This window comes from Osmerus mordax, chromosome 13 (genome assembly GCF_038355195.1).
Source record: "Osmerus mordax isolate fOsmMor3 chromosome 13, fOsmMor3.pri, whole genome shotgun sequence".
NCBI lineage: Eukaryota > Metazoa > Chordata > Actinopteri > Osmeriformes > Osmeridae > Osmerus > Osmerus mordax.
Genome location: NC_090062.1, coordinates 11,066,639 through 11,086,220, shown reverse-complemented (window position 1 = coordinate 11,086,220; position 19,582 = coordinate 11,066,639). Strand labels below are relative to the sequence as shown.

The window sequence follows — 19,582 nt, the reverse complement described above, 5'->3', positions numbered from 1 at the left end:
AATCAAGTAATCAGTCATTAGAGAGACATTTCCATTACCAACTCTCACACACCAACACACACACGCAGACAGACACACCAACACACATCAATTGTAATCACTCACGCAAGCAAACCCTCTGCCCCCAACAAACTCTCTCAACTACACCTGCATACCCACATTTTTTAGGCTGCCATAATCAAAAAGAATCATAAGCCAGCCATTAGTGGCAGTGTAAAGCCATATCACCTCCATCACATTCTCTCAAATTTCTCAGTGAGGAGCGTTCTTGACCAATCTTTACCGAGTGTCTAATTGGCCTACCTACAGCTAAAATCACCTTTCACTGTCATTCTTTGAGATTTGGCTGACAAGTCCAATTCACAAGTATTTCTGCAACCATAATTACATTTCCCTTTTGATTGACATGGTCATCATTATTATTATCATCATTATTATAATCATGAACCCACCACCATTATTGATATCAGACTGGGTTGGCAACTTACTGAGTCCTCAGCACTGGGCTGTTCAATCCAAAAAAATCATATGGTTAACCTAATGTCTCTGACGCCAGCTAAAGCTGGCTGGGTAATGTGCTCATCATGTCATTGCAACAGAAAATGATGCTTACGGTGACCAATACAACATATGCTCATAAGTGACCGTGCAACAGGCAGACCAACAAGGCTGGTCCTAAATGAAGTTTGCAGACAGACAAGCTTGGCAGACTGGCAGGCTACCATTCGTACCCGTCTGCCCTGCTCCTCAGTGCGGTAAGCGTGACGGTAGAGACAGGAGAACACGGCTCCAGGGGGCATCATCTCGCTGGTCTCGTTCCAGTCGTGGGTGTGGCACAGGCGGGCGGCGTCACCCTGGCACTTCTTATACAGGATAGGGTCCAGCCTGCCATGCAGAGAGAAAGACAAGCGCCCACCAAGGTCATTCAGAACACCTGACGTACTCAAACCTTCACTCTGTAAACGCAGATCTTCATCACGATCCCAGGCAGCGGCAGATGGACGCTCATCTGCCTTCACAACAAGCCCCCCCCAGCCCCCACCCCACGCAGTCACAATGCACAATTACAGTTAATCGCTGTTGAAGTCGACAATTAAAAAGCCCATTAGGCCTATTGAGCTGTGAAGAAGTGATGAGCTATAGGCTAAAGAGGCTACTTAGCAGGCTGTGCACCTCTGACTGTGTGTGTGTGTGCACACAGAGGTGTGCAAGTGTATATGAGTGGACCTTTGTATGAGTGTGTGTGTGTGTGTGTGTGTGTGTGTGTGCCTAGAGTGCTGGGACAACATAATGAGGTACTTCACTTCAAAGTTGCCCTAGCATATTGACAGAGAGAACATGAGTCATACACTTCAAAATCAATGTAGTGGCAAATGCTAGTTGTTACTGTGTCATGACTACAGCTTCTAAAAGATTCAGGACAGAAGAGGGGAGGTTCCTTAGAAGAGGATCTCAGGATGAAAACCACAGTAGAATCATTTGGGGGGGAGGGGGGGGGGGGAGAGGAGGAGGCTTGGGATACGAGTTCGGCTCAAAGTGAAACGGTCAGTGTTGGGAAGTGAAAGGGATCTGGGGTCAGGAGCGCCTCACTTCCAGTCTCGTGAGATGAAATACTGCAGCTCCAGCAGGCGGTGCTCACACTCCTCCACCATCTTCTCTGTGTAGAGGTGCTCCATCAGACAGGACAGGATCCTGCACACACACACACGCACACGCGCACACACACACGCACAGAGGGAGCAGCAGATGCATCAACGTCACAAACAAAAACCAAGACAATGGACACTTCATGGAGGCACCTGTTTTGAGAGTCATTACCCAATACTTTAAACAAGCTCTTAACATTCGCTTTTTTTCCCCCCTTCCTTTCTCATCTGTGATTGGCACAGTGCTCCCCGCACCCCCCCGTTTCCAGAGACGGCTGAGCTCATTAAAAGCCAGTGTGTAAGCAGGGAGAGGGGTTTGTAGAGAGGAGTTCACCAGGGTCCTTGCTGATGTGCAAATGCACGCACGCACGCGCACACATACACACCTCACTGAATTAAGCTTCACTTTATTGGGAGTAATGTATTCATGGACGCAGGTTGTTTCAAAGAAGAGGACAGAGAGAGGCAATGATTGGATATGCTTCACAGCATTAATGAGCAGCAGGGTGATAGAAACAGGAGGAGGAGAGGAGGAGGAAGAGAACAAGCACTTTTTTTCAGGAAGCAGTGGAAATATTCAATACTCGTCTCACATTACACAAAGAGGAGAAATTATGAAGCCAGGTTGCAGTGTGCTTATTAATAACTCAAGACCCACATAATGGATGTCAAATAAACCCAATTGAGACAGCCATGGAAGGCATGTTTGAACTCAGCAGAAAGAGAGAGGGACTAGAACGAGAGGAAAGTGCAGAGGAGCAGAGACAGCACTGAGACACAACAGTCACGGAGCTTGTCCATGATTATGCATGGGAGCTGGAACCAGCATATGGCTGGACATATGGCATCTCTTGGAACTCTGAGCATGTATGAGCGTGTGCGCGTGTGTATGCGTATCACTTACGTGGAATACAATGTCATGTTTTCTTGTTGAGAGGGTGTGTCTGCATGTGTGTGGTATGGCGAGTTTGTGTGCGTGCAGTTGTGTTTGTGTGTATATAATACTCACATGGGGTCCCCGTTGCGGATGTGTTTGCAGGCGGTCTGGATGACGGACTCGCAGGCCTCGTTGAGGGCACGGTCTATTCGGTAGTCCGCCCCCGGGTCAGCTGACTGGATCAGGGTCTGGAGCTGTGAGGGACACGGCTCCTGGGTTAGGACCTGTCAACGTGTGTGTGTGTGTGTGTCATGAGTGAGCGAGTTCTCACCGCGCTCTGACACAGGCCGTCCACAGTGCCCTTGTCTCCGCGGGCCACCTTCATGAGGCAGTGAAGGGTCCGTCCCTTCCGGTGCAGGCCCGAGCAGTGGGCCTCGATCTCCCCCCGGCAGTGCAGCACGATCTCCGGGCTCAGGGAGAAGTCCTCCATCAGCATCCTCCTGTAATCCAGCATCTCCCCCTGGCAGTCCCCACTCACCGTCCGTCCTGTGACGCACACACAGTATTATTCTGGGGGATTTATTAGGCTTAGGGGGCATTTTTCATACATGGAACATTGTGGCAAGAACATGCAGCCCCCAGCCCCCCCCCCCCACACACACACACACACACACACACACACACACACACACACACACACACACACACACACACACACACACACCTCTGTGGACAGCAGACTCCAGGCAGAGCAGCAGGTAAGAGAGACGGGCTTCGCGAGCGCGCGGCAGGTTGGTGTCCAGGTTACAGCGGTACTTCCTCAGGTCAGCCTTGCAGGCCTTGGCCAGGGAGTAGCTCACCTTGTAGTCCTGTGCTATCAGTTTTTGTCTGGTGGTCAAGGCGTCTCGACACTTGGGGAGGGGCAGTCAGAGAGTGGGAGAAAGAAAGGGAGAGAGAAAAAGATTTTGGGGTTAGAATTTGACTATTATCTTCACTCTGACACCAGTTATCAAGTAGGTCAATGGTCAGCTTTGTTTATTCTTCATTCAATAAAAGGATACAAAATATCAAGTGAGGTAAATGGAGGGTGACGAACGCACTCAACCATATTGCGACGTACAGCGGACTAGAACCAGTAACTATCGACCACACAGTCTTTCTGTGTGGTTGGCACGTACCTTTTCAGACATGCCCTCCTCAAACTTATGGTTGAAGAGACACTTGTAGACCTTGCCCTCCCCAGCTTGGGTCTGAAACCACAACAGAGAGAGAGCCCTCAACACCCTGTATGACGCACCAAATTCACATTTCAATAGATGATTCCTGTTGTTTGCCAGCAGCAACAATTAATTCCTCTTTCAACTGTGTGTGTGTGTGTGTGTGTGTGCCAACAAATACACAAAAACACACATACGCAATTACACACACACGCCCACGCATACACACACTCTCCCAGTGTCGTACGTTTTCACAGAAGCGCTCGCGGTCTTCACGACAGGAGAAGTACAGGTATCGATCCAGGTGGAAGTCATCGGACGAGAGCTCGGCCACGCGCATGATGGACTTCTTACACTCGTCTCTGATTGGATGAGCCAGATCCTGTTGCTCTGCCTCTCGCACCAAGGCCTTCTCCAGGCAGGCAATGACCTCACCCTGGGAATGGATGTCCTGAGAGACAGAGAGAGACAGAGAGACAGAGACAGAGAGACAGACAGACAGAGACAGACAGACAGAGACAGACAGACAGAGAGACAGAGAGACAGACAGACAGAGACAGACAGAGACAGAGAGACAGAGAGACAGAGAGACAGAGAGAGAGACAGAGACAGAGACACAGAGACAAAACACAGACAGGCAGATGCAGTGAGTCAGACAGAAATGAATAGCGAGATAGAAGAGGAACCAATTGTTTACATGTGCCTCCGGCTAGACCCAGAAACAGCCACTTCCCATCAACCCACATCCGGGATCAGAACCCAGAAATAGAGAGAGGACCTCAAACAAACAGTCTGTCAGTCACACAGGGCTCAGAGGGACAGGAAAGAACAGCCACATTCTGCTGAGTGCATCGTACATTCAACTCTATGGCGATAACATTAACCTTACTCAACTTCAGGGGAGTCAGGTGGCTGAGCGGTGAGGGAATCGGGCTAGTAATCCGAAGGTTGCCAGTTCGATTCCCGGTCATGCCAACTGAAGTTGTGTCCTTGGGCAAGGCACTTCACCCTACTTGCCTCGGGGGAATGTCCCTGTACTTACTGTAAGTCGCTCTGGATAAGAGCGTCTGCTAAATGACTAAATGTAAATGTAAATGTACTCCTTTCGAAAACCCCATGGCTTTCACTGTTGTTACTCAGCGCATATCCTACAAACAAGGCCTGTGTTAGGGCTAATTACACTGTGGCTCCATCTAGTCACAACAATAGCAGCTCAGTGACACTACAGAGACAGACAAAGAGAGAGACAGAAAAAGATACAAAGAGAGAGAAGGCCATTCAAATCATGATCTCAATAATAGCCAGCTCGCTAATGCCAGGCAACCTCACTTTGGGTGCTCCACACAAACAGACACATCGTGCCTGCAGACTGGCTAGGCCTACAGGACGTGTCTCGGAGAGCTAGCTGACAGGAACAATTAGCCTAACTAGGACCGGGGGCCCACATGGGCCAGTGCAGGTCAAGCCATTTCTACTCAAGCCTGGGGCCTGTAGTTTAGTGCCAAACCCCCACGCTTCCAGCATGGCTTGCTTTCAGCAAACGGTAACATCACGTCGTATTTCACTCAGTCTGAAAGCTGACCCCTATAACTCCTCCTAGCCACCACCACTGAGGCCATCTTGTAATCAATGGAATTTGTGCCCAGCCATGGACAGAGGGGAGAGGCAGGACACAGACAGACACCAGTCTGTTCAAGGTGAACTCTGTCCCTTCTCCCTACCCAAAACCCCCTCTAGCACCACATAACTCTCCTTACAGGTCTTTTACACATGCCTTTCCTAACCCTGACTAACCCAGGTTTGGGATGCTGACACACACACACACACACCTTCTCCCCAGTGCTGATGCTGCCACAGTGCAGGGTGTTGATGTCCTCTCGACACTTGTCCATGAAGCCGCAGATGAGCCGGTAGTCGCTGAAGATGATGCTCGTCATCTTCGTTACGTACTGCTGGCAGTGGTTCTCCGTGATGTTGCCACGGTGATCCACCAGGCAGGACACCAGGAAGCCCCTCCCGCGCTCCTCCTCATTACACTCCTTAATCTGGGGGGGGGGGGGGGGGGGGGGGGGGGGACAATTCTTTATTGTGTTGTTGTGAAAACGGCTAATTGAGTCAGGAAATCAAAACACATGTTCACCTAAAATACAAACTGTAAAGTCAATAAAGTAGCTTTTTTTAAGAATATAACTTTGTAATGTTTATAACAGTCCACCAGCTATGGTACAAGAAATCAATATCAAGCAGTTTGCCTTGTTTCATTGAACGGTTTGATTTGGTGTGATCCGAGTCTGACAACATTCACAACAAGCATCAGGAGTGCGCAGGCACACAATCAGCAAGCAGGCAGCTTGAACAATCAGCCTTAAACAAGCTGGCTGTAGCTCCGATAAGTCCCTCAGTACCAGGCCCACACACACAGACACACACACACACACACACACACAGATGCACACACAGACACACAAACAGGTGCACACACACAGGTGCACACACACAGGCAGGTTCTTTGTGGAGGGTAGCACTGTGGTGTGTCACAGCCTGACAGCATATTATCTGGTTTATGTTACTACTTCCATCTGCCAGCCCTAAATATATAGTTGTGTGTGTGTGTGCTCATTTACTCCCTGGAGAGTATGGTAAATGCTCTGGGGTCTCTCAAACACATGCAGCATGTGTGTGTATACGTAGGTGTGTGTGTGTGCGCCTGTATGTGTGTTGGGGGGATGGGTGTGCTTGTGTTTGAAAGAGAGCATTCGTTTCTCAACGTGTTTTATGTAAACTAATGAGTATGAAACAGAACTGAATCTATGACAGTGATTTGTTATTGGAGACGCCTCCTTTTTCCTCACAGTGACCTGAGAAGCGAGATCAAACTCGGCAAGACAACTTCACCGTCATTCGCAAAAAGTAATGGATCCAGGATCAGTGACCATTAACCCGTCATGGAACCCCTGACTTACCTCGGGGATGGTGCTCTTGCAGACTTCCATGGCAACAGACTCAAACTTTGAGTCGGTCGTTAGGTTCAGCTTGTAGTTCCACAGCAGCTGAGGTGAAGAGAGGGAAAGAGGGATGAGACTAAGGCAAGAAAGACATAGAAGGGAGTGTCAACATGGCAGAATAATGAGGTAGAGAGATAGGAGGTTGAGACTTCTGTAGCTCATTATTGAGACTCATAGTATGACACCACGAGGATAAGGGGATAGAGAATGAAAGAGATTGAGGGATGGAGGACAATCAAGATGGTGATGGAGGAAAACCACGAGGGAATATCTGATCATTCTACAGCTGGATCTGAAGCTAGGAGACGACATCTTAATGCTGTTTGACTGCAAATCAGCAGACCCACACGCCCGCACACACAGTACTCGCCATTAGCCAGTTACCCAAAACAAGCTTGGAGAAGCCCTGTGTCACGAATCCTGAGGAAATAGGACATTTATCATCAACTGGTGATTAACCCTCATAGTTTACACATCAGCAAGTCTGAGCAACTAAAACTACCACTTTGAGAGACGAAAAATAGAAATATGTTGTTAAAACGACGGGAAAGTCTTGCTACAGCAAATGTTCTGACAGGCAGGAGGTGCCAACACATATCCGGCTGCAGAGCCCCAGATCAGAGACGGGCCGGGCCATGTGTTTGTTTGTGGCTCATACACAATGCACACAATCTATGGTGATGGGGCCAAAAATAACTCAGCATCTCATTAACAACTCTGTTGACGCAATCAACACCTACGGCTGAGATGAGACCTTGGTCCTTGGTAACCCTGACGATATCACGGCTCTGAGACGTCTGGTGTGTGTGGGGGGGGGGGTGTGTGTGTGGGGGGGGGGGGGATTTGCAACATATTATGATGTTCTTCCGACTTGGCGTGCTTTCTTACTGATGCTGCTGCGCCCAGAGTCCGCTCCTACTCTCTCTGTGTGTGAGAGCCTGCAAAAACACCTGTCATGGAGTCGCTGAGTTTTACGAGCGCAGGATCAGGTTTATGGGCCACGTCTTGAAGAGGGCCATAAAGCGATGCTGAAAAACACTCTGAGAGATGGGATGACTGACTGTTCAGAGAGGGAGGGCGAGAAGAAGGACACGTACGAATGAGAGGTAGAGAAACGGGGAGATACAGAGACCCAGAGATGAGGCGGAGAGAGGCGGAGAGAGACAGAGTCACCACTATAATTACAGTGTTTGAAGGCAGGGCCATAATAAATGGTGTCAATGACTAGAAACGTGGCTCTGGCATATGGACAAGGAGCAGTCATCTAACTGGGGCTTTAACCTTGTAAGGGCAGGGTGGCTTTATAAGACCCACTCAACATTCAGCCTTCCCTGTCTCACGGTGACGTCAACCGAGTCCTGACTACAGCAGAAAACACAGGCCCAATATCCGGAGTTAGCTACTGATTACAGTAGAAGACTACAGCTAACAGTTGTTTATTGCCTTCTAAGCTGCTGTTTGGTCTAACTTTACATTCATTCTTCCTTTCACACTGTGGTCAATCGCTGTATGAGCTGGGTTTGAATATTGCAGGTTCTTCTAGACAGGTGTTACAATGCTGTGGGTCAGGGCCAGATGCAGGACTGATGGAGATGATGCACTTAGGAAGCAGATGATATCACCCCTCACAAGCATGTAGACCCGACAGGGCGGCGAGTGATGCGTAAAGAAGAGAGGAGGAACGTAATGTTTTGGATGAAAGGCAGAGAGGAGGATGAGTACTTACATGGTTGCAGTCTGCAGCAATCTCCGTATCCTGCTGAAACCAAGAGAAAAGAGTCAGGTATTAGAGAGGATTAGGTTTTACCTTGCCTCTGCCCTGCCTTGCTGTTGGAGACCAGAGATAAGGGGTAGATCCCTACCTCTAAAACACAGACAAACTAGCATCAAGGATGTTACACTGCACAAACGCACACCACAATTGTCATCTCATTTTTACATGCATCTTATGCACACCTCTCTCTCGTTCTCTCTCTCTCACAAACACACACACAAACATGGACAGACATAAAACCCAAACCAGTTTGACAGTGACTTGTGAAGGTTGTGAACTGCCTGTAAGTCTCAGAGAAGAGCCCTGGCCAAGGACACACCCACACACACACAAAAACACATGCACAGCCTAAGAAACACACAATCAAACTGACAGCCTAACCAACACACACACATACACACACACACACACACACACACAGAGTGACAAGCACACACCCATACAGTACACACATTATTTCAACTTATTTCCCTAGCGTTAAGCTTAACATCTAGTAGGACTCTGCTTCACCAATTTGACTTCATCAGAGATTTGGAAGCGATAACCCTGAACACATACACAACGATGGGAATACATTCAGACAGGCAAGTCAAGTCAAGAGACAAAGCACAGCTAGCAGCTGAGCACAAGAGAACCGCCTCCGTGCTGTAACACACACACTAGGACGAGTGTTGTTCTCTGTAGCAGATAAACACTCAGAGCTAAAACACTGAGGCTGACACTGCACGCCTAGTGTAATTATTTGCTACCATGCTTCCAGCAATGCACTGAAGGCTGACAGCTGCAAGACTGGGCTGAGAACGAGGTCAGGGCCCAGGCAGCTACCCAGAACTGGTGTGTGTGGGGTGGGGGTGGGGGGGAACCTGAGAGCAGGGAGAAACCCAAAGTCCTTGTTTTCCTTGAAAGCAAACAAACAGGTTAACTATATAACCTACATTGGATTGTCCCTGGCAGAAAACACACACACGTTTCAAACACTCCCAATAACCAGCATTGCCTTTAAACAGAGCCCACACAAATACAAAATGTGCTTTAAATAGACTACTGACATTCAAAGTAGGCAGCCGTTGTCTCACTGTCTGGACCAGAGGTTGAGAACAACACAAATGGTTGTGCCACCAAGCACAGCCTAGACAAGCAGGGACCACTGTGTTGGTGTGTTGCATCATCCTTACTGAGGACTTACAACAGCCCAGCCCAGGGCTTGTGACAATGATGAAAACAGGGGGTAGGGGCACACAGGGCATTAGAAAGGCAATGTCCTCCATCAACAGGAATGTAATACAGTTGGCCCAGATGGCAATAAGACCGTGCTGAGGCCACTGTGTTTAGTTGGAGATGAGACTGGCTACTATGTGGTCCAAATGGGCCGGGTCTATGGCTGTCAATCAGCACCAGGGTTATGCAGAGGTGTTGTTAGACATATGGAATAAAACATGCATGCTATAAGAAAGTCATGTCCCTGCACTAACATAGATGTCATTAGAAGTGTATTATAGAATCTGATCCATTTGCTGTGCCTACGCCCTCTGCTTAGAGTAAAATGCTAGGACAGCACTGGTCTTATCACAGACGCACGCATGCGAGGTTAGACACGCACTGCATGTTTTTTGTGAAGCATACAATCTCCCTGTCAGAGCTAAAAGACAAATTATCCCACTAGTTTAATTAACATCATCATGGCTTCGTGGCTCTCTGAGGAAATCATGGGTATAGTGGAGGAATAGCATTTGCATTCCCGCTCCACGCACCATCACACACCATGACTCTGTGGCAAAATATAGGTTGTTGTGCCTTAACATGAAAAATAGGCGGCATGAAATAAGCAGGCAGGAAAATCCAGAGTTGCTCTCTTATTATCACAACCTTAACACAGAAGAAAGGGGGGACAACGGGAGGGAAAGAGATGGGTGAGGCACTACACCGTCCTCAAGAGAAGAGGAAGGCTTTCAATAGAGCCTATCAGGGCCACTAAATCAGCTCATCTGCCAGGGCGAGCGACACTGTCTGGAGAGAGGGAAAACATCCTCATGTTTGCCAGACGCATGCTCATATACCCAATTCCAGGAATATCTCTAAATATCTGCTCCGTTGGCAGTAGCTGCTGTACTGCTATGTGAGACAGATACACCATGGTATGCAAGCCCACCAAGAGCATAGCACATACCACAGAAACAAGGCCACTGCCCAACAGGTATGTGGCTAATGACCTAACAAGCTAACTAGCTTGCTGCTGCTAAATATCTTGCTAGCTTGTCGCTTATGCCGACTAGTTAACTAGCCTTTTGCTGCTAACTACTAGGAAGCTACTTTGCTCTGCTACTGAGTCAAAGTAAAAAGAGGGGGACAATACCAGAACTGGGTAAACTTCAGCATGCAAAGGTGCTTTTGTCAGCAGCTGGGAAGCTAAGAGGTGAAATGGGTTTATTTCAAGAGACAGACGCTGACATTTTGAGTGTGTCAAAGAGCAGAGTTTGAATAGGCAAGGGTGGACCTTCAAGGGCAACAGATATTCCAGTGGGAGGCAAGAGAGACCTCCCCTTCCCCCTCCAGGTGAAATGCTAGAAGTTGGGAGGGGCAGGACTAGGTTGTCCAAAAGTCATCAGATTACCTTTCGTTCATCCTTCTAGCTGTAGGACTGACCTACAAACAGTGGAAAAGTCACAGCGCTTTCTCCTCTCCAACATGCAAATGTCTCGGCAGGGTGATGAACAGTGCCCCCAGCAGCATGCATTGTTCTGTGAATGGCTCTGCACGCTCTCTACAGGTCTCGGTCTAAAGCGATAGGCGCTGTGGAAGACCATCATCTCTGTGACGCTGATGGCTAGCTGAGGAAGCAAGTTTATGGAATGCATCAGCACTGACTCGCGTAGCTAATGGACCTGGGTCTAATCACCAGGAAGCAGTCTCATGGAGCCAATCCAGAAGCTTCTCTAGTGCCCTCATAGGGAACTGTATTTAGCTTTGGCTTGCCCAAGAAGGTAGCAAGATGGTCAATGGCCATCGGATACTTTTGAGGACATGTAACTCATCTGTCTCTCAACAGTCAGTCACAGTAAAAAAAATAAAAATAAAGTATACCAAAAAAAAAACTATTGCTGAAGTAATGTCCAATGTCAATACCACTTTGGCTAATTCATACAGATATGACAATAGTAATAGAATTGACGAAGAATATCTGGCTACTGGATATATTCCAGTAGGATTCACTGGCACATCCTCAAATGACTTCTGACAGGGAGACTTTGAAGGTATCTCATTGATCTAGTCTTGTGAAGATGAGACTACACAGAGTCATTCATCTTTCAATACTCAACACTTGTTGTGGCCTATTTACTACTGTACCGCTACATTTGTCAAAAGGTTTATCCAAGGGCTTAGAGAGGCAGCCGCTGAAACGGATGTAGTCTTTACAGCGAGGGTCACTTCCTGAAATAGTAGAAATGTGGTTTTCCTGCCATCTCAAAGGCCTCAACTACTGTAACAACAATGATGCAGCTGGTTAGGTCATAGAGTCCAAATCAGAAACAGTTAAAGACATGTAGGCATACTGGAGGATGTGAAGAACTGTCTTATTGTAGAAGTAAATTCAGTCCTGTCCACCAATGTCAGATTTTGTTAGCTTCCTGGTCACACACACGTCAGCTGGCCATCCCATCTGAGAAAGTTCAGCTCACTTGGCTTCAAGTCCATTTGCACGGGCAATTCTCTGGTCTGCAATCAACAATTGTGAGCTTTTTCTGAAAACGGTTTTGGACTTACCTAAGCACATACAAAAACCGTTATTCTAATTGTGGAAAGTGTAACATCAATGAACACAAACATCCTGATACATTATGCGTAGGAGTCTGGCAAATGTGTTGGACAGCATACGTTTTCAGAGACCGACCACTCAGCCCTCTCTCGAAACTATCAAAGTGCAATTTCTTTTTCAATCTTCCTTGTACGTGATTGCAGCCAATTCTGCTGTTGGGTTGATTGAAGACAATGCAATTCCAGTGGGTTGTATCAAGCTGTTTTACAGCACATAAAGCTAGAAGATTCCTTCAAAGTAGGCACAATATCAGAACTTCTCCCCAACTTCTGTCCTTCCATGTCACATCACTTAGCAAATTGACACCTCAGAAGTAACCTTTATGACTGTGTGCATTTTTGACAGTATTAGCCTATCACAGCATTTCCATGTAGGTCATGAATTCCTTTCTTTTAGCAGACATGGATGTAAACAATATAAAGTTCAAGCCAGGACACGCAAGGATACACATACACACAGCTCTAGGCTTGTCAGCGTAATCGGAATCATTTCACTTTTTCCAGAAACATCTAAAATATTAGCACTTGATGGTGCTTTGGGACTTTTCTCTGTACCAACTAGGGGAAAAATGAACTTGAAAATGAATCCCCAAGAATGCAAGCCCAGCACTCGACCACAACAACTAAGGGCAGTCTGAACTTTTCAAACCACTGCAACTGTTTAGTCTGGAGCCTGCAGCATGCTCAGGCTGCCTTCACCACCATCAAAGAGCACTGTGGAGAGAGGCAGAGGGGGGAAGGATCTTTTTTCAGGGACCACAGTTTCAACTCTGAAATATAAGCATAGGGGTTCAAGGCTGAAATAAAGAGGCATAGAGGAATGAGAAGAGATTTGCTCGCCAAGCACTGTGCCGAAGCTGGGAATGAAAGCAGAGCAATTAAAAGATGGAGTTGCTGCGTGCAGATAAAGGGCTTTACGAACTAGGCTAATAAAACTGCAAATAGAGGGGAATAATTTGGTCAGGGAATAGACCTAATGTGAAAAGGACTGACTTTGCAAGTAGGGCGTCTGGTCTTCCTCCTGGCCCTCCACAGGCCAAGGTTTATTGTAAAATAATCTTGTTGCAGTAATGTGTGGCATGCACGAGGAGAAGGTCACAGAGCACATTGGAGTTCTGATAACTCTGCATACAGGCAGCGTGTCTGCGGAAGTGCAAGTCACAGCAATACAACTCACATCCGGGAGGAAAGACACAGTTTTTAACACAGATTTGTCTTCTCCATCTTGATTTGCAAAGCCATGTCACACCCATCCCCCAAAGACCCCAAAATACCCCCTTCGGACAGATTTTCCACACTGAAAGTATTTTGTACTCGGGAAGCACTGTAAGCCAGGATGAAAAACATCAGTGATGACGTGACCTCCGCAGCCTAGTCAGGCTGCCCCCCCCCCCTCTTTCTCTCTCTCCTGCTCTCTGAAGCCTTCTGGAAGGCTGCAGCAGTTGACGTCACACACTCAGCTTGGAGGTGAAACGCTAGCTAGCCAGCACCTTATTCTCATTCTAATCACAGCATCCACCTTGCTTTCCTAAGCAGCATGCAGCACACACACGCACGACATGGTGGATGCTTTGTCAGCCTTGTCGACTCCACCTGTCTGAGGAGAGGGAAAGACTGGTTATTGACAGCAATCACTTCATCTTCAACATGCAACCCCCTCTTGCTGCCGTCCCTCACTGGTCGGGATGTAGGCCAGAGAATCTCTTAAAAAGTTAAAACGTTGAAAAGTAAATTGCTTTGGTTGTTGGTTGTGGGCTGACATTTAGAATAGGCTCGACATGATTATGGCATGATAATGGGCTCCTTCCAATCCGATGGAGGGGTGGACTTGAATACAAAGTCCTGCATTTGTCGAGGTGCCCCCAGGGCTGGAGTGTGTGTGGGTGTTTGTGTGTGGGATCGATCTGGGATAGAGACAGTGTCAGTGTGCCTTTCGTCTCTTTGTTCCCATCCTCTAATAGGATAAACTCTGGGGGAGCCCCTCTCCCTCTCCCTCTCTTCCGTTCTCCGGGCCAGGCCTCTGCAGAGATTGAGATGGAGCTCCGTGGCGAGGGGCGTAGTGACACAGGCGGTGCGGCGTGACACCCGGGGCCACATAAACCATCCATCCCTGGGCGCAACGGGCATGCACTGCGACGGGGAGATAACACAGAAATCAGAGCCGCCCCGCAGTGTGTGTGTGTGTAGGTGTTGGGGAGTGCGTCAGTGTCCTTATCAGAGGGTCTGTTCTCCTACAGGGCAAACGTCTCTCTCTGCTCCGTGTACACACACGCACGCACGCACACACACACACAGCTGTCGTCGCCCTGCTGAAGCCTCCACAGGTTTGCAAAGGACAGGTGCAAGTTGCCGACTGAAGCCCTGCTTCAATCAGCGTCCATCCTACACACCCATGGAATACCCTTCAGTTCTTGTTTATTGCCTTGCCTTCGCTATCAAGCGTCACAGAGCTTCAGAGGGAACATACCCTCCAGTTGCCCCCCACAAACAAGCTGAACGCAAGCATACCCACCCCCGGATAGAAAGTGGGATTTAAGCATATGAACACAGCAGTCTCTCGACAACGTTCCAGCTGGTCTGCTTTTTAACCACTGGCAAAGAGAGGGAGGGAGACAATCAGAGGGCCACTTAATCAGCCTCAAAGTGACTATCCCTACAGTGTGACCCACTCTGCCCTCAGCACTGCACTCCCACACACCTCCTCCACCAGCCTGTAATCATGCAGATGAGACGATGGCCACAGTCACACATTAAACAAGGCACTTAGAAGTCCATCAGACTGCAGAGGAGCTGAGGGGGAGGATAAATCAGGCTCTCTGTGCTGACTGTGAAGATAATGTCATCAACATTCACTTCTGACGTAAGCCAAGTCTGCCTTCAGCACACAGTAAACTTCAACAGTCTCCGGCACCCCACACACACCCACACCCACACACGCATCAACAGCATTCCTCTTCATCCTCAGGATCAAAAGAAAATCACCAATGAGGAAAACACTGTGGTAAACGTGGATGAATTATTCACAACCATCCCAGGATTACACCTGTTTCTTATGCTCAGAATAACAACAACAGACACAGTGGCACATTAATCTTTTATAAATGTTGATTAAGAAATAAACAATTTTTTAGAGATCGTGGAGGGGGAGGGGGGAAATTCAGTTAAACACTGGCTTGTTCAATTCTAATTTTGTTGGAAGAAGTGATCTGGCCTCAGGGATTTTATGTTCCATGACTGTTCAGCACAGAAGACCCGGGACTCCGCCGTACAAGCCAGCTGGCCAGATCACGCCGGGTCACAGGTCCATGCTGCGGCGCCAACCTCACACAATGCACATAGGAGCCACCGCCACAGGAAATAAAATGTGACAGTGCGAGAGGATTAGGGTGGGAGTGAGGAGCGGTGAGGGTAGGTGGAAAGTGAGCAAGACACAGAGTGTTGGAAACACGGCATGTGAGCTGGAATAATGAGGACTTCCTCATAGGAGTCTTTTGTGTTGTCATAACACTGTTCCTTCAGTCTTCATCTGGTACATTTAAGATAAAATAACTATCTTTCCAAGCCAGCAGATATGCAGGCCTCAACCTTAATTCCCTGCCAAGTCAGACTACAGCACACAGAGTGCATCATTTTAATGGATCATTGGAATGGGATGGAAGTTCAGGGAGCATTTAAAGGCTAAGCTGCATCAGCAAAGCCATGGTCTGAATAGAGGGACACGAGCACTCTGGCCACCACTTTACACAGCCACACGGTCAGGGCAGAGGCAGTCCGGGGGTGAGGGCTCTTTTGTTACAGCAGTCTCCTGTAGCTAGAATTTATACCATCACCCTCTGACCCCCTATCAGCACCATAACGAATGGCCATGACATTACATTTAAAACGAAGTGGAAGGCGGCATTAATTAAAAATCATCAAGATCCACTCACTGACACAAAATACCTTTTCCAAGCGTGAAGTGAAAGCACTGCAGTGACTGCAGTATCGGGCTGCCCACCTCCCGTTCTCTCGTTATCGTCCCCAACAATGAGCCCATAGCGACTCGGTCCAGAGTTTCTGTTCCCCATTAAGTAGTAAAGGTGGGAAAGATGGGTAATTTAGACACATTAGGGCCTTCATGGACAGCCTGAGACACTGCTAAAATGTGATATCAGGTACAGTGTGTGTGTGTGTGTGTGTGTGTGTGTGTGTGTGTGTGTGTGTGTGTGTGTGTGTGTCAGGACAGAGAGTGAGAAGAAGCGAGAGATGAGAAACAAGAGAAAAATGAACTACTAAACATGACTCACAAGCCTTAAACACAAGTCTCCCACAGAACCTTCCTCTAGTAGTCTCTCTCTCCCCCACAACAAAACAGCCTACTCCGAGGACTAAAGACTGATGAACCATTGAGTTCTTCCTCTCCGTTCCCTGTGGGCGCCTTCCTCGTCCCTGGGGAGTCTTCCTCCAGATCAGTCACGCTCACCCTTTTGTTTACCGCTCATCCGTCTGTCAGGATTCTGCTCAAAATGCAGATGAGCAGACTCCGACACCGGCTGATGCCAGGCAGACTCCGACACGCGGCAGCTGCCCCCAGCCTCGCGAGCGAGCGTTAGCGCTGATGATAGCGCTGCTGGGGCGTTGGGGAGTGGGAGGGGTTCGAACTGGGTCCCTGCCTAGAGCAGATGAGAGAGATTTATAGGAGCCATTTACCTCTTCAGAAGGCCACAGCTGTTACAGAGTTGGAGCGAAGTCATTATTTCAATAATTATGGTCTCACTCAGGGCCACGTTGGAGGAAGTTTTAGCCTCAGCAGATTTGAGGATGGCATTGTTGGGTACATAAGGAGAGCTGGGGGGGGGGGGGGGGGGGGGTGAATGCCAAGCATCCAAACATTTCTAAATTGCCAAATCAGAATTGAATGGTTACCATACTTTTTATGATGAGAGCAGCTTCCCCTCCACCCACCCCAACTGTGTGTCTGCAAACACAGCAGAACACCCATGTGTAATAAAGATTGATGGTCCTGGTTAACTGTGTGGTTTTTCTACACGCTGACACCAGCCAACAGGAACTAGGCTGGCACACTGGGGCTGCAGCGTTGTCATGGTTTCAGATAACCAAAGCTAAACCAGAGACAGGAGTGAAAACAAGTGAATAGAATTTGAATACGGGAGCATGTCTGCTCAGCTGAATGGAGTGGAGTCAAGGTGTTGTAAGGCTTCTAGAGCGGGTCTAGATGCGGAGCAGCCAGCCGGAGATGACATTTCAAATCCATCCTTTCACCCGTGTGAGGAAGAGCACGGCTTTACTCGAAATCATGGCTGGTAAAACAAACACACACACACGCACACACAACTCTGCCATCTCAGTAGATTAGGTTATCAGAGAGGCTCAGAGAGAGAAGACAACTAAATGTTTCATCCTACAGATAAAAGGCACAGGCCAGCCATAGAACCGAAGACAGAAATGAAAAGAAGACGGGTGGGGGGGAACTAAATTGGACTCAATAAAATGGGTCACGAGTCTTATCAGCAGACATAACAGCTCCCGGTCTCTCTGATCATTAGTGTGTCTCTGAGGGGTGTGAGAAACAGTCATTCTTAGAGGGCAACGTGTGTTCTTTAGTTTGCGCTCATGCGTGGACTGCTCCAGTGATTTAGAAAGGAGAGGGAGAAGGGAAAACAAGACTACTGTCCCAGTGAGATGGCAGTAGAGAGTTAAGCCACATATGGCTATAAACTTGTGACTGATTTGGGGTTTGGGGAGGGATTGGATCTTAACCTGACTGAACATGTAGTGTTTCAGCAGTATTAACCTACTAAACAAACTCTTAGAGTTGGAACTTGACAAGATCCAAGACTGAAAATGCTGCTCAAGGGCTTTAATCTAAGAGAAAATTGGTTACCCAACAAGACATATTATAGCATTTATAACCTCTTTAAAAGTGAATTAATCGAATCAGCAACAAAGATGTGCGGTAAGACGTTGATAAATGATTATGATCATGAAACTGATTCATTCACATAGCAATTTGGCTGATAAGAATCCCGACCAAAAAAAAAAAGTATTCGAGCTCCCTCTACTAAAGGTTTCATCATTGTGAAAAGACTCGCCTACAACAATGGGTGAGAAAAGATCGTCCTGTTGTCCCCTATTATCAAAATCGCTTAATCCCTGAAGTACAAGTACAATTGACTCCTCCTGAAGAGTCGATACTGCCGAGGGTCAGGATAAGGTCCATCAAGGCTAAAACAGACATGCTGGACATGCGACAGAAGTTTTTCTATCTGATGACAATCTCACAATCACAATCCAAGTTGCACCGTTAACAGGATTTCAATGTAATAATTCCGTATGCAGAGTAGTAAATGGCAAGTGATCGATCTGTGTTCGTTGCAAATGCTTTCAGCAGAATATTGCTAAACATGACAAAAGGGCAAAACATGTTAATGTCAACACGGGTACAGTTAAACTTAGAGTATATGGTGCACAGACTTCGACATTAGCTTGTGTTCTTTTGATTGTCGCATCAACTCTCACACAGCCAACACAACTAAGCAGCATTGCTTAACCCTATTTCAACACATGAAAACAAGGGGAATGGCCTCGCCCAAACTCCAGCATGCGTACCTCTTTTCTCTCCTGAAAACACTCAAGCACGGCTAGATTGTTGGTCCAGGTGTTCTTCGGACAAAGCCGGGTCAAGTCTTCCCTGCAGGCCTCCTCTTCTGCCAGCTTCCAGCCGGCTGTCCTCCGTGGCTGCGAGGCCGCGGCAACCGGGACATCTTTGACTGGGACTGCCGCTCCGTTAAGCCCAGGAGCGTTTTGTTGGTTACCGAGTCCATTTCCAATTCCATTATTTTGTGTTTTAAATGCTTGAATGGTACAAATGCAGAATGACGCGGACATCAACAGCAGAAGCAGCTGAACACGTCTACACGCCGCCATCTTCGGGGAAATTGCTCTAGCAAAGCGGCAATACGCCACTCCTGTTCTTCTGCGTGCGCTTTTTTTTTGAGGGGGGGGAGTTCACTGGATCATAGACGTAAGAGTACTAGATAAACGCCGTTCAACGTGATAATAGTTTTTCTAGGGGAAATAACAAGACTAATGCGTTTTTTGTGTTTACTATAACGGTAAATTATAATAGCTTAATATTTGTGTTTCACATGCTATCTAGCTCAATCAAGCACACACCGCGAAATACATTTACAGGAACGGATCTTCCACAGATATATCTATAAATCCCTCCCACCGCCACCTCGAATAGA

The 19,582-nt window shown here is 47.7% G+C and overlaps 1 protein-coding gene across 2 annotated transcripts in view; it reads right to left on the bottom strand.

Annotated features, from left to right (window-relative positions):
• glg1b (golgi glycoprotein 1b) overlaps window positions 1-19,259 on the bottom strand; it is a 28,384-nt gene extending 9,125 nt beyond the window's left edge. Inside the window, exons 1-12 of one of the 2 annotated variants that reach the window (XM_067249622.1) lie at window positions 18,942-19,259; window positions 8,472-8,501; window positions 6,704-6,790; window positions 5,570-5,785; window positions 3,988-4,191; window positions 3,702-3,773; window positions 3,248-3,434; window positions 2,855-3,069; window positions 2,656-2,777; window positions 1,591-1,692; window positions 732-885; window positions 489-506 (exon numbers count right to left, since the gene is read on the bottom strand). In XM_067249622.1, the coding sequence (XP_067105723.1) occupies window positions 489-506; window positions 732-885; window positions 1,591-1,692; window positions 2,656-2,777; window positions 2,855-3,069; window positions 3,248-3,434; window positions 3,702-3,773; window positions 3,988-4,191; window positions 5,570-5,785; window positions 6,704-6,790; window positions 8,472-8,501; window positions 18,942-19,259 (1,725 nt within the window). The remainder of the gene's footprint in view (window positions 1-488; window positions 507-731; window positions 886-1,590; window positions 1,693-2,655; window positions 2,778-2,854; window positions 3,070-3,247; window positions 3,435-3,701; window positions 3,774-3,987; window positions 4,192-5,569; window positions 5,786-6,703; window positions 6,791-8,471; window positions 8,502-18,941) is intronic. The other variant, XM_067249623.1, reaches the window with a different exon arrangement.
• Between the last annotated feature and the right edge of the window lie 323 nt (window positions 19,260-19,582).